General features: G+C 33.8%; 1 protein-coding gene and 2 pseudogenes across 2 annotated transcripts; 1 reads left to right on the top strand and 2 right to left on the bottom strand.

Moving 5' to 3' along the window:
- Positions 1–248: 248 nt before the first annotated feature.
- LOC106412762 (cysteine-rich receptor-like protein kinase 44) lies at positions 249–5,010 on the bottom strand. Of its 2 annotated transcripts, XM_048774591.1 has the most exons (7): positions 2,139–3,107; positions 1,876–1,998; positions 1,643–1,776; positions 1,335–1,545; positions 1,009–1,252; positions 773–923; positions 249–699 (listed from the first exon to the last, which is right to left on the bottom strand). In XM_048774591.1, the coding sequence occupies exons 1-7, from the start codon at positions 2,974–2,976 to the stop codon at positions 388–390; spliced, it is 2,013 nt and encodes a 670-aa protein (XP_048630548.1). In that variant the 5' UTR covers positions 2,977–3,107; the 3' UTR covers positions 249–387. The 2 variants fall into 2 exon arrangements, with proteins under 2 accessions (XP_048630548.1, XP_048630549.1); XM_048774592.1 differs by lacking the exons at positions 1,643–1,776; positions 1,876–1,998; positions 2,139–3,107 and adding an exon at positions 4,956–5,010.
- Positions 5,011–10,442: 5,432 nt separating this feature from the next.
- LOC106398917 lies at positions 10,443–12,811 on the top strand (annotated as a pseudogene).
- Positions 12,812–13,009: 198 nt separating this feature from the next.
- LOC106398926 lies at positions 13,010–13,632 on the bottom strand (annotated as a pseudogene).
- Positions 13,633–13,992: the final 360 nt, after the last annotated feature.

The following is a 13,992-nucleotide window of genomic DNA, read 5'->3' on the forward strand; positions in this document are numbered from 1 at the left end:
TCCAGAGAAACTTGCTTCTGATTTGCAACAGATGCTTCAGATGCAACAGACCATCCAAGCTCAGCATGAAGCTTCTCAACAAGCTGATATACTCGCTGCACAACATCAGCAGGAACAGCAGGAACAAGCTGCTCCAATCAGGCAGAGAAACATTCCGCTTAATACTCACAGTTGTAAGCCTTTTACCACTAGAGCTAGAAGCCTCGGTTAAAACAATGCGAAGGAAAAGATCGAATCCCGGGTTAGTATGACATAAATATAGGGCAGTTACCACTAAGCCATTGAAATTTTCTTCGTTTACAACACTATCAACAAGTTTTGTTCATCAACTGGATTCAGCAATGATCATGCTGAAGTAGATTTTAAAGCAATACAATTACACACGGATTAACGAGGAACTAACTGAGTGATTGAAACACTATTGAAAGACGGAATACTACTTGTGTGATTGCCTCTTGATGATGATGATTCTCCATCAAGTGGGCAAAAACCAGGTTGTGAGGGTCTCGGTAACGCGAAAGAGCTCGCACTCAGCATTACAACAACATAAGCCATTGTTGGTCTACTCTCTGCATTCTCCTGAACACACAACAGACCAATGTGAATGCATTTCATGATCTCATCACTTAGACCTTTTGTTTCAATCAGAGTTGGATCCACAATGTTTAACACTTTCCCTTCTCTCCAGCATTTCCATACCTACACATATAACATAAATTAAGGGTTGAAGTTGAATCCAAAAATAAAAAAATAACTTTAGGGTTTTACTTACATAGCTAAGGAGGAACAGTGAGGTTTCTTCTTCTGGAGACCAGTTGTGTTTCTTTCCTGTAATGATCTCAAGAACTAGTACACCGAAGCTAAATACATCAGTTTTCACTGAGAACTGCCCGTTCATCGCATACTCTGGAGCCATGTAACCGCTGCAACAACCAAATAACCTTAGGTTTTATGTTCTTTCACGGAATTGATAGAACTAGAAGGGCACTTTTGTTTTCGGCAGCTTACTAGGTTCCTGAAACTTTGCTTGTAAACTTGATCTGATTTGTTTGATCTGTATCAAACAACTTAGCCGTTCCAAAATCCGCGATTTTCGGATACATTTCATCGTCCAATAGAACATTGCTTGCTTTAAGATCTCTATGAATAATTTTGATACGAGAATCTTCGTGGAGGTAAAGAAGACCTCGAGCAACACCTAAGATTATTCTCTTACGCGTTTCCCACTCCAGGATTATTCTCCTATTAGAATCTGAGAAATAAAAATTTGATTCATTCATTATAATATTTAGTTAAAGATAGAGATGCTTGTGTTTAATTTTTAAGGTACCTACCAAATATATAATGCTCGAGGCTTGTGTTCTTGAAGAACTCATAGATGAGAAGTCGTTCTTCTCCATCTAAGCAGAAACCTAAAAGCGTAACAAGGTTCCTATGTTGAAGTTTTGCGACCAATGAGACTTCGTTTATGAACTCATTGTCTCCTTGTCCTGATTTCATTGACAATCTTTTCACAGCCACCGCTTCCCCAGAAACAAGAACACCCTGGTTGGTTTTTGAAGAACATGTAAGAGAGATTTAATCATCAAAACTGTGTAATTATGATCATAACATTAAGTTATAAAATCAATCAATGAATCACCTTATAAACTGCACCAAAGCCACCTTCTCCAAGGTGATTGTTAGGAGAGAAGTCATTAGTTGCTAGTCTTATGGTATCAATGTCCATTTGAAATAATTGTGCATCTTTAATCTTACTGTCTTTGACATCTTTTCCTGATCAACAAACAATAAAACCCGAAGGGTGTTAAAGTTATATAAAACTCTCATAGAAAATAATTGCACCTAAGTATTTCATTTTGACCAGAACCCCACCTTCAAGACTTTGTTTTTCTTTTCTTCTATCCCTTGTCAATAAGAAGTAAATACATATTATGATTATGACTAAACCAACAACTGAGCCCACTGTCGCAATAATACTTTTGGTTTTGCTTATTCCTGCCCAGAGAAAAAAAAACTGTTAGAACCAACAAACTCTTAGTAGCGAATGCACAGGTGTAACAGAGTAACTGATGCATAGTACTCTGTTCTTTGCTTTTTTATATAATTAAAATAATAATCTGTTAAATATGTTTTACCTGTTATTGTTGATCGATCAGGGCCATCAGGCTCATACTCAAAATCTAAAAGGAAGAATCTCAGGTCACTCTCAATCTGAAAATTACAACTCGGACAAAACCATCTGATCCCAATTCTCCCTTCCGTCGCGTTCTGAAGACCATAAAGGAGACATCGGTTGCAATCTTTATGAGACAAATCAGGCGTGCACTGCGTGGTGGCGTAGAATCTGGTGTAAGGTGGAGGAGCAGGACCATCTCCTTGAGCATACTTCCTCTTAGAGTCACCTCTTGCAGCTTGGAGTATGAGATGGTTAAGTAACTTGCTCTGCATTCGAATAAAATCGGTTCGGTTTGCAGTAGCGTTGTTTGGGTTCACAGCCTCCATGGTAGGGAACGTTTTGAGTTTCCCAAAAATGGGCTTGTCCGAGTAACGAAACATACATTTTGAGGTACGTATGTGAGCTTCTCTGCTACGTGGACAGTGGCTTGTGGTTAGAATCTGTGCAGCATGGGAGATACAGTTGAGACAATCTACTCGACTGAGTACTCTGTTGCATAGCCCCATGGCTTGGACTTTATCTTTATCTGAGTTTGTTCCGATGGAGAGGTTGTAGAAGTTGTAGGTGTTGGAACGGAGAGATTGGATTGAAGAGACAAGACGTTTAAGGTTGTGGAAGAATTCGGAATGTAAGAAGTTGCCTTGTTGGGATAGACATAGTGACTTCGGAGGAATATCCCAGTTAGAACTGTTTATATCCACAGTTTGTTGTGCTAAGCTTAGAAAAGGGACGAACAAGAAGAAGAAGAAGAAGAAGAAGAAATGTTGTGGTGGAGACGAAGAACAAGAACCTGTCATGGCAAAACTAGACGTTCTGATTCCAAATGTTTAGTTTCTTCCCGGTTCTTCCTAAAAAGGAAAATGTAACAAAAAAAAATAAGTTTCTCCAACTGTCAGTTTCATGCAAGACCAATCTAGGGGTCTATATGAAAATTACATTTGATATGATGTGACATGTCTTTAAGTTTAAAGCAAAGATTTGATAAAACGGACTAGAAACCGAACGTTATCCATACATTGATATTGTAAAATTTGAACGTTGTCCTTACGTTGAATAGATATGATATTGTAGACAATGAACGTAATACATACGTTGGGTTACAACCCTTCTTAGCAGCCACTTCTTACGAATCCTTTTCTCTTTGTCTTTCACTTGCTTTGACGTTTCTCCTACTTACATCATTGGCAGCCTCCTCACCACCATTGACTACGAAAAGTTTCGTATACAAATAACATATCAGATCAATATAAGTCCGAACCTTAATATACACTTTCTTTAACCAGCTGGCTCGAAATAAGGATGTTTCTTCTTCAGTAATCAAATAAGTAGACATAGAAATGATATGTATATGGATCATATGTTACTATGTTAGTCAAGGCTTGTGTTCTTGAAGAACTCATAAAAGAGTCGTCGTTCTTGGTCCATTATACATGCAGAAACCTAAATGCCTAACAAGATCGTAATGATGAAATCCCTTTCTCACTGTCCTGATTTATTGATAATGTTTTCCCAGCTATCTCTTCTTCAGAATCAAGAACACCCAAGTGATCATAAAGATACATTCAAGTTAACTTTTAAACTCTTTGCATACGAATTAACGAGGATCTAACTCAGTAATTGTAACTTCATTCCAAGTCATTGTTGGTGCAACAAGTATGTGGTCTTCTCTTGATTCTCTATCTTCTAAGTAAAAAGCAGGTTGCAAGGGTCTCGGTAAAGTGAAAGAAGCTGCATTGAACATGACAAGAACAGAAGCCACCGTTGGTCTACTCTCTGCTTTCTCCTGAACGCATAACAAACCAACGTGAGTCCACGATGTTTAACACTTCCCCTTCTCTCCAGCTCTTCCATACCTATCAACCAAAATAAAAGTTGAAATTAAATCAAGATTCCAGAACTAGAATCCCAAAGTTCTTTTTTCATTTACTTACATAGCTAGGGAGGAACAATGAGCTTGCTTATCCTGGAGACCAATTGTTTTTCTTGCCTGAAATGATCTCAAGGACTAGTACGCAGAAGCTATATACATCAGTTTTCACTGAGAACTGCCCCTTCATCGCATACTCTGGAGCCATGTAACCGCTGCAACGACCAAATAACATTTTGGTTTCTTTCGCAGAACTGATAGAGGTTAAATGATTATTTTTGGGGCAGATTACTAGGTTCCTGCAACTCCGTTTGTAAACCTAGTCAGACTTGGTTATTCTGTATCAAACAATTTAGCCATTCCAAAATCTGCAATCTTTGGATACATTGCATCATCCAATAGAACATTGTTTGCTTTAACGTCTCTATAAATAATTTTGAAACGTGAATCTTCATGGAGATAAAGAAGACCTCGAGAAACAGCTACGATTATCTGATAACGTGTTTCCCACTCTAAGATTGTTCTCCTATTTGAATTTTAGAAAATAAAAAAGATTTGGATCAACCACCTAGAGATCGAGAGATGCTATATATTTAGTAGATCTAAAGATACCAAATATGTAATTGTCAAGGCTTGTGTTCTTGAAGAACTCATAGATGAGTAGTCGCTCTTGTCCATCCAAGCAGAAACCTAAAAGCCTAACAAGATTCCGATGTTGAAGTTTCGCAACTAATGATACTTCGTTTATGAACTCATGGTCTCCTTGTCTGGATTCCAGTGACAATTTTTTCACAGCTTCTCTTCTCCAGAATCAATAACACTCTAATTAATGATCATTTTAAGAGAATGATGAATGATCAAGAAAGTGCGTTCATGATCATAGCATAAGAAACAAATTAATCTAGTTACCTTATAAACTGCACCAAAGCCACCTTCTCCAAGCTGGTTCCCAGGAGAGAAGTCATTAGTTGCTACTCTTATGGTTTAAGTGAAATTTTAAACAATTCCCACAAGATCACAAGATCTATTGTCACATATATTCCTCGAAACAACTTATCTTTTCTTATGCCAAACAAAGTTATTCGAGGCTACAAAGATAATGTCTCATGTCATGCAGACATGTAGTTACAATACTCTATTAACTTATATTGTTGTATGCATTTTGCTAATATACAATTTCTTTATGGTTTTTAGCCGAATTGACTCAAGAATATCAAGTCTTTTTCAAAAAAAAAAAAAAACAAATAAAAGAATATAAGCGGATTCATCCAAGTGAAGCCATACGATGTCGTTTTAATAAACACCCCAGCTAAGAACATCTCCAAAAGAAACTCTATAATTTTAAATATAGACATTTTTCTCTCCAAATTAGAATATCAAAACTTTAAATTTGAAATTTCATCTATTTATTTGTATTTTGGTCTTTATCATTAATTGCACATCACATTTATAATGCGTAAGTACTTTTCAGTTTATTTTTTAATCCTTATAATTTTATATCTCATAAATTTTCATATTTTTTTTCTTAAATTCAAGTTTTACACCTAAACTTACATAATATTTTTAAAATAAGATTTATAATATTTAAAAACTAGAACTAGACAACAAAAATATCAGAAAAGAAACTTCATAAAATCTTTTAAAAAGGTACATGAAGACACAATTATTACACATGTTAAATATTACAACAACAATGATAGTCTGGTAAATTTGCTCTGGAACCTCCAACATATTTTCCTAACAAATTTTGTGTAGCTGGAAATATTACATAAATTAATTATTAAACTACAAGTAAAATACCATATTATTTCATAAAATATTACAGAAATTATTTTATGGAATAATGTGTTATTTTGCTTGTATTATAATATTTAATTATGTATTTTTATTTATGATTTCATATTTTACTGTAAAATATTATTAATTAATATTGCAGTAGTATTTTATATTTGTGCTAATTCTTTATAATTTTAATGGATTTACATTAATTATGAAAAAATATAAAGACTATAGTGTAAATTACAAATAATTTTGAAGTTTAGTTTTAATTTTTGATTTTGAAAAAAAAAAACACTTTGACACTTCAAATATACAGTTTTGCAAACTTAAAAAATAAAAAATCTCTTTGGAAATGATCTAAAAGCCTAACTGCCTTGAGAGCTTTCTGTACTATCAATGATACTTTATAGGCCCATTTTGTTTGATATGCCCAATAAAGATTCATACCAATTACGTGTCCGTCTATACAATTTATCAAAATGATATGCATCCGACCTGACGTGATAATTTCTCATTGATCCTAGTCTGGCTAGTGCAGAGAAATTGAATCACCATTAACCACGAAATAGAAAAGAACTAACCCCATTACACCCGCTGCATAGCGAGGCTCGGCCCGTAAAAATAAAGGATGTAAGCGAAAAAAATTCTAGGTCTATCATTTAGTAACTGAAATAATAAAAATAGAAATGCATGAATGAGAGCCGAACATACCACACATAATACATTTAAACCAACAATAAACCAACTATGATACCAAAGATTTTTACAATTTGAAAGCCGAAATATTGCATATTTAAAAATGGCCGGAAGCACATGAATCTATAGCTTGTACTCAGGGCCGCTGCTGTGCATAGCAGATGCGAGTCAAAATATATCGAAAACAAGCAAGTACATGGTTAATATATTTCAAATGTGAGACATAAACTGATTGATATACTTTTACTGCGGTGTAGATATAGAGACGTAAATCCATCTGGGTTTATGATGGAAACAAAATTGTTGCTATTCAGCTAGTTTGGGTTTGGGTTTCGGCCAATACTGTTTATATGGTAGTTTAGTAACAGACCGTCTAGCTACTGTTGACATTATTCTGAAAACATCTCAAATTCGAATCAGACAGTGTGGTATTCAATCCATTCAGTAGTACTATATGCATTTTCATGAGATCGATTGAATTAATCGATATATATATATATGTGGATGCTTATAAAAATTTCTACAAAATTTGAAAATTGTTAATTGTAAATATTTACCAAAAATAAGCTAGCTTAGGTAGAATAAATGAGACTAGTGAAGGAATTAAAGGAGAAACGATTTATTCAAGTAAAATAGTGAAAACCAATAAATGAAGAAGAAAACATGCATATTTTTACTCTCGTCTTTACATTCCGTTTTAAATCATCGATTTTTTAAAAGTAACATAAATTCTTAAATTAAGATGAGAGATAGCGGTAACGAGATAGATATGACAAAGGACTTTATTATATGCTACTTTGTTCCACTATAAATGCTGTGTCAGCGAATTCCGAAATAAACCGCAAGTACACAAGCAAGAGCTTAGTTAGTCGATTAATCACATTCAGTATATATATTTCTACGTCTCCCATGCAGAACTATCTCCGGCCGGTGCTTTAATAGGTTTAGTGTTTATAGTTTGTCGACGAATTTCAGATATATACTGTATGTATGTTCATTGATATTGTGAATGCAGAACGAAGTGCATTCTGTCTATTCTTCAATTAGGATTTGCATGCCAATGATTTTAGAATTTTTTTTTTTTTTGAAACTTTGATGATGATTTTAGATTGTTTTTAGCGGAATATACCAATAAGATCTTAACAAACAACTCTATTTCAATCGTGACCTAATCTCAACATAATATATTTATAAACAAATTAATTTAATACGACAAAAATGTTAAACCGCTCTTCTTATCACATCACCAACAAAATGTGATATGATAAGCTGAGGGGCACTTCATGAATAGTTGTGTTTCACAAGACCAATAGGGCAGCCCGGAGTAGCTAAGTGCATGTACAATATTTTTTTATCCTCTAATTACTTATAGACCACACATATAATATTTTTTAAAAATATACACAAAAATCTAGCCTAGTGATAATATATATAAGTACGTCCACTTAGGGAAGATAATGTTTTGATAGGGAACTTAAATTAGGTTTCTAATAATCTGGAGCTCACTTAGAGACCTAAAATAAAGTTAGGTTATCTAATCCTTTCTTTTAATTAGTTTGATTTAATTGTACCTCCCAAGAATTGCACTTTTATATGTACAATACTGAAAGGCAGTACAGTTACAAAAAAAATTATTGAAAGGGAGTATAAGTCAAACACACCACTTCATGTATCTTTTGTGACCACTACTTAGTGGATATGTAGTACTTCCTCCTTTTCAATTTAATTGTCATTGCAAAAGAAAATATTCATTTCAATATAAATGTAGTTTTATAATTTCAATACAAAATTTATTAATAATATTTTCTAATTTATTTTTCTATCGTTTGAAATATGATTAGATGTATGAATGATGTTTTTATGTTGGAAATATACAAAATTAAATATTTTATTAATCTGTATGCATAAACCTAAAACACAACTAAAATGAAACGGAAGGACTAATAAAATCAATACAAACGTAATTCATGAAAAAAACAAATAACAAAGAATTAAAATCTCGTGGTACGGTGAATTCTTTAATCAACCAAACGGAATATGCGAAGGGCTTTTATTTGCTTACGACAATACACTTTTCGTGTAAAACAACATTAAATGTGTAATTCAGTTCATGTAAATGCACACACACACGCATATGCTTACGCACGCATGTATTTTTGATATCCGTTTAGTGGCTAGTAGCCTAGGGCTAGAGCATGTAATAGTAATTTAATTTGTTTGATTTAACTGCTTTTTATTTATCTAACACTTTTGTGTATGCATGGAATTATGATAAAACCATTGTCGGTCGTTTACTAGGATTCGAGTTCAAAAATGTCATCTAGAGATTAGGGTTAGTGTTGTAAAGTGTCATCGGAAGACTAGGGCTTCTGCTTTTTATGTCGTCTAGTTTTTTTTTCCTTCTTCATGGAATTTCGATGTTTTGGTTTACGGTTGCAACTGTTACTAGAGATTGATCCACACACATGCACGGATATTGGTTTTTATATTTTTATACATTGATATTTATTTTTTTATAATTAATATTATATATTTTAGATGAGTCATAATATAACTAATTGTATTTAAAAAACCTAGACCGAATCGGATAATATGATTATTTTTGGTATAACTATCCCAATCCGTTTCAGATATATTTGTTATTTATATATTTTTAGGTTTCTATACATCAAACTAAACTCATCCAGACCCATAATTAAAGATCTAACTCAAAACTGACACATAAATTTATAATATTCAAACGGGGTCTTATTTCAAAACTAAAAAAAACGATATCCGAAAAGAACAATCTGCACCTAATGGATAGCCAATGTTCATGCCTAACTGATTTTATAAATTAATAAAAATGACTCTTTCTATGTGCTTGGCTAATTATATGGAGTGGAAAAAGTGACAATAAATGTAATATATTTTTATTATTTTGATTTAAGTTATTATTTTACTCACAAAACATGTCTTTGAATTATGTATTTGGCTACATAATGTTCCACCGATTAAAACTAAAATTAAAAAAATAATTAGTAAAACAAACTAAACCGAACGTCTAACCATATGCAAAATCCATTTATTTTACATTTTAATTTTATTGTACCACTTTTTATCTTTACCACTACTAAAGTGACATTTTCAAAAATATTGTCTTCATTAAGTGGCAAAAGATTCGAATACCCTTGTTCTCTATATATATAATAAATTATTATTTAAATAAAAAATAAAATTCAAAAAAATATTTTTTTTATGTTTTCGAATTATACTTTTTCAAATTCAAACTTTTTTATAATTTTCTTTTGAACTTTTTTTTTGAAATTTTTTTTTGAAATTTCTTTTTGAAAATCAAAAATTATGTTTGAAACTATTTTTTCATTTTTTTATTAAAAAAATTTAAGTATTTATTTATATATTTATTATAATCTTAAATATCACATTTCAAAAACCCCATCTCTGATCTAAACTCTAATCTAGATTAGTTAACCCTAGGAGTATAAGTGTCTTTTACCATTCATTAAAAGTGGGGGTAAAAGTGGTTAGTGTAAACATGAAAAATGATACTATTAATGTGATATTTGTGGCAATTTCTCAAAAGACAATATACTCTTTTTTATCATGTTATCAAAGTTTGCAAACAATTCTCATCTATAATTCTATCTATGTTTTCAAAAGTACAAAATGTATTTCAGTTTTAATAATATAGATAAGTTTGATGCTTAAATCTCTTATTTTAAGACTTTTTATTATTTTGTATCTTAAAAAAAAAGAGAAACTATAATAAAATAAACTTTTCATTTTCATTAATGTATTATTTTATCACAAAAATAACGTAAAACCTTCGACTGTGCGCAATTGATGTATGTGAGTTGAAACTTCTATAACTTGTGACAGTAAATTTTCTACGGACTTCGGTACTACCAAATATGAACAAAATCTAGAAACTAACATGAGCAGACGTTGCAATGAAATGGATGGATGTACGAAGGTGTGAACAACTGTACGTACTTGTGCGATGACGACTTAGTAGCACAAAATTAGATACTGATATCATATAACTTTTTTTTTTCGAACAAATAAAGAGATCATATAACTTTACAGTTAGGCCACTCCATCTTTGTGCATTTCCAAGTGGGAGAGTATAATACATATTAGCAGAATACATATATTATATATTAATTCACCACTTAAAATGATTTAAAAAGCTTTGACAAGTTAAATAGTAATACATATAACATATAAGAGTACCCCTATGATCTCTATATATGTAACACCATAAACTGCATTGCTCAGCAAACAAAACCAAAACATTTCTTGACCAAAACATTATTTTGATCTCGTCGTTGGGGTTAGTAACATGGCGCCAAAGGTAGAAGCAGGGAAGCTAGAGTGGAGGATAAGTGTTGACAATGGGACAACCGAGAGATTGGTTCCAACATATGGACCTAGTAAAAGGATCTTTCTTTGGCTAAAGGGTTTTGTAATGAAGGTTATCCTGGAGCGAATCGCAAAGTCTATGAGGAACATTTGGAGGATTGGGGCAGATGATCCTGCAAAAGTTGTTCACTGTTTGAAAGTAGGACTAGCACTTTCATTGGTCTCAATATTCTATTACATGAGACCTTTGTATGATGGAGTTGGAGGAAATGCTATGTGGGCTATCATGACTGTAGTAGTCGTCTTTGAGTCCACTGTTGGTTAGTAAACAAAACTCAAAATCAAACGTTTTCAACTTTCTTTTGGTGAGTGAAATTATATTGACCTATATGAATATGTATCTCCTTCATGCACAACAGGAGCAACATTCTCCAAATGTGTGAACAGAGTGGTGGCAACTATATTAGCTGGAACACTAGGCATTGCTGTTCATTGGGTTGCAACTCGATCAGGAAAAGCTGAGATTTTGTGACTGCATGCTCTGTTTTCCTATTTGGTAAGTAATGATCGAAACCCTAAAAAATATTTAAGTCTTTTATTCCCTTGTAAAATAATCTTTATAAATTCCTTTTTATGGGTTTGATTCTTGCAGCCTTCACAGCTACTTACTCGCGGTTTGTTCCATCATTCAAATCCAGATTCGACTACGGAGCGATAATCTTTATCCTCACATTTAGCCTAGTCTCAGTCGGAGGTACCGAGTAGATAAGCTGTTTGATATGGCTCAGCAAAGAGCATCAACTATTGCAATTGGAACATCTATCTGCATTGTCATTACTGTCTTCTTATGTCCCATATGGGCAGGATCTCAGCTTAACCGCCTGTTCAATGTAATTTTGTCAAACTTGCTGACTCATTAGACGGTAGGAAAGAAGAAAAAAAGAAACTTGTTACACAAGAAAGCGCATTAGCTATCTGAGCTAATTATCATAGAAACTGCAGGCTGTGTAGCAGAGTACTTCAAGAAGAAGGACGTCTCAACGAATGAGAATGAAGATGAAGAAACTAACAAGAAGTTGCAAGGATTCAAATGTGTACTTAACTCTAAGGGAACAGAGGAAGCCATGGTAACTTGACCCTTTTTTTTCTTTTTTTTACTTTTAAACACATTTTATCTTTGGGGATGATGTAAAATTAATTAGCTTTTGATTTTTGTAGCTCTTATAGCGCTCTTATATTTTAATCTCTCAGGCAAATCTAGCTAGATGGGAACCTGCACATGGAAGCTTTAACTTCCGGCATCCATGGCAACAATATGTAAAGATAGGCGCTGCTATGAGGAGATGTGCTTATTGCCTCGAGAATCTTAGTATCTGCACGAACTATGAAACAGAGGTAAGTTATCATTGTTTTGAAGAATCAAGTTTAAGAGGTGGTGTGAAACTAATACTCCTATTGTGTTTTGATTTCAACAGGCACCAGACAGGTCAAGAATCATTTCGGAGAAGCTTGTATGAGTCTGAGCTCAGCTTCTTCAAAAATCTTGAGAGAGTTAGCGGATATGATCAAGAACACGAGAAAATCTTCGAAGATGGATTACCTGGTGTTGATATGAACTCAGCAGTTCAAGAGCTTCATGAAACCTTAAAAACTGTTCCCATAGAAACCAACAGACCTGAAGAAAGATGTTAAATCTGAAAAGGACGAGAAGGAGACAGAACCATGGCGATGAGCCTACATGAAATCCTTCAGTTGCCACTTTGGTTTCGCTGTTGATCGAAAACGCAGCTAGGATTCAAACAACCGTCGAAGCAGTGGATGAACTGGCAAATCTTGCAGATTTCAAACAAGATTCAAAGAAGAAAACAGGAGGCAACAACGCTAAACAAACACCACTAAGTCCTAAATTACTTTCATATACACATTGAAACCGGAGTTTTCATTATATATAAAAAACCTATTAGTATATGACTTTGCTTTGTTCTGTAACCGAAGGTTTATTCGGCATGGTTTTTAAGGCCAAAAAAGAAAGTTATGGAACTAAACAATTACAACGTTTTAAGAGTCCATCCACAATGAAACAAAAACAAATGTCACCATAGAAAACAAGAATGCGATTATAGAAAAAAACACACAAAAGTAAACTTTGACTTTGTTGATGTAATCTTAGTTACAATCTTTGGTTGTTTCGTTAAGTAACCAGACAAGTTTTGTAACAACAAGTTCATTACAGATTCTCTCAAATTCCAATAAGACATCAAACAAAATCCCAGATTTGCCTCTTGTAACCAACATCTTGACCAAGCCCTTCAAGTGTTTACCAAACTTACCTCTCTCAACAACTTCATTGACTAAGCCCTCCTTGTTATTGTTCCTCTTCTTGTCTTCTCCCACAAGAAACGCATCAGCCTTCTGACATCTTCTTGAGTCCGACCAAGACAGTCTTCGATTGACAAACGCTAACGAGCGCCGCAGCAAACCCCGACGCCGTTTTTCGTGAATTGAGGAGGAGATGGTGGCGGTGGAGCTCTCGAGGGTTTTGCGTTCGGAAGCGGTTTAGGTAACGAGATTCTCTAGGGAGGTAACGTTTTTGTGGTGGGAGAAGGAAGATGGAGAAGACGATGTTGGTGTTGTTTTGAAAGATTTTTTCGAGGTTGAGGTGACGGTGGGTTAAAGCGGCGGCCGGAGAAGGACTACGAGGTAGTGGAGGGAGGTTTCAAGGATGAATGGATGCTGAGAGAGTCTCCATGGAAGACGTTTCAATATTATCCACCTGAACGAGAAATGAATGTTTCAAACATTATCATATATTGTTTTCCATAATATGCTTTTGGTGAATAAAAATATGGATATCAGTACTATTGTTTATTACTGCCCATATACCCAAAACACTTAGTGGGCCTAATATTTGTTACCTATGGTCCAGTACTAGCACTTGACATTAAAAGGAATATAGAAAGTAAATCTTTTATCTATCCTAACACGTGATTGTGCAAAAGATCTAAAGAATCAAATACTTGTCTTCGGTTTATGGATATACCTTGTGTGAATAATTTGGTCTATGTGTAGGCTAAACTTGTCTGCAACTGACATGTTCCTCTACTTATTT

This window comes from Brassica napus, unplaced genomic scaffold (assembly GCF_020379485.1).
Source record: "Brassica napus cultivar Da-Ae unplaced genomic scaffold, Da-Ae ScsIHWf_415;HRSCAF=642, whole genome shotgun sequence".
Taxonomy (NCBI): domain Eukaryota; kingdom Viridiplantae; phylum Streptophyta; class Magnoliopsida; order Brassicales; family Brassicaceae; genus Brassica; species Brassica napus.

Coding starts and splice junctions, on each gene's coding strand:
- LOC106412762 (XM_048774591.1), bottom strand. CDS start 2,976: ATGACAGGTTCTTGTTCTTCGTCTCCACCACAACATTTCTTCTTCTTC. Junction 1,999..2,138: donor TGATCGATCAACAATAACAG/GTAAAACATATT, acceptor TTCTCTGGGCAG/GAATAAGCAAAACCAAAAGT. Junction 1,546..1,642: donor GCTTTGGTGCAGTTTATAAG/GTGATTCATTGA, acceptor AAAACCAACCAG/GGTGTTCTTGTTTCTGGGGA.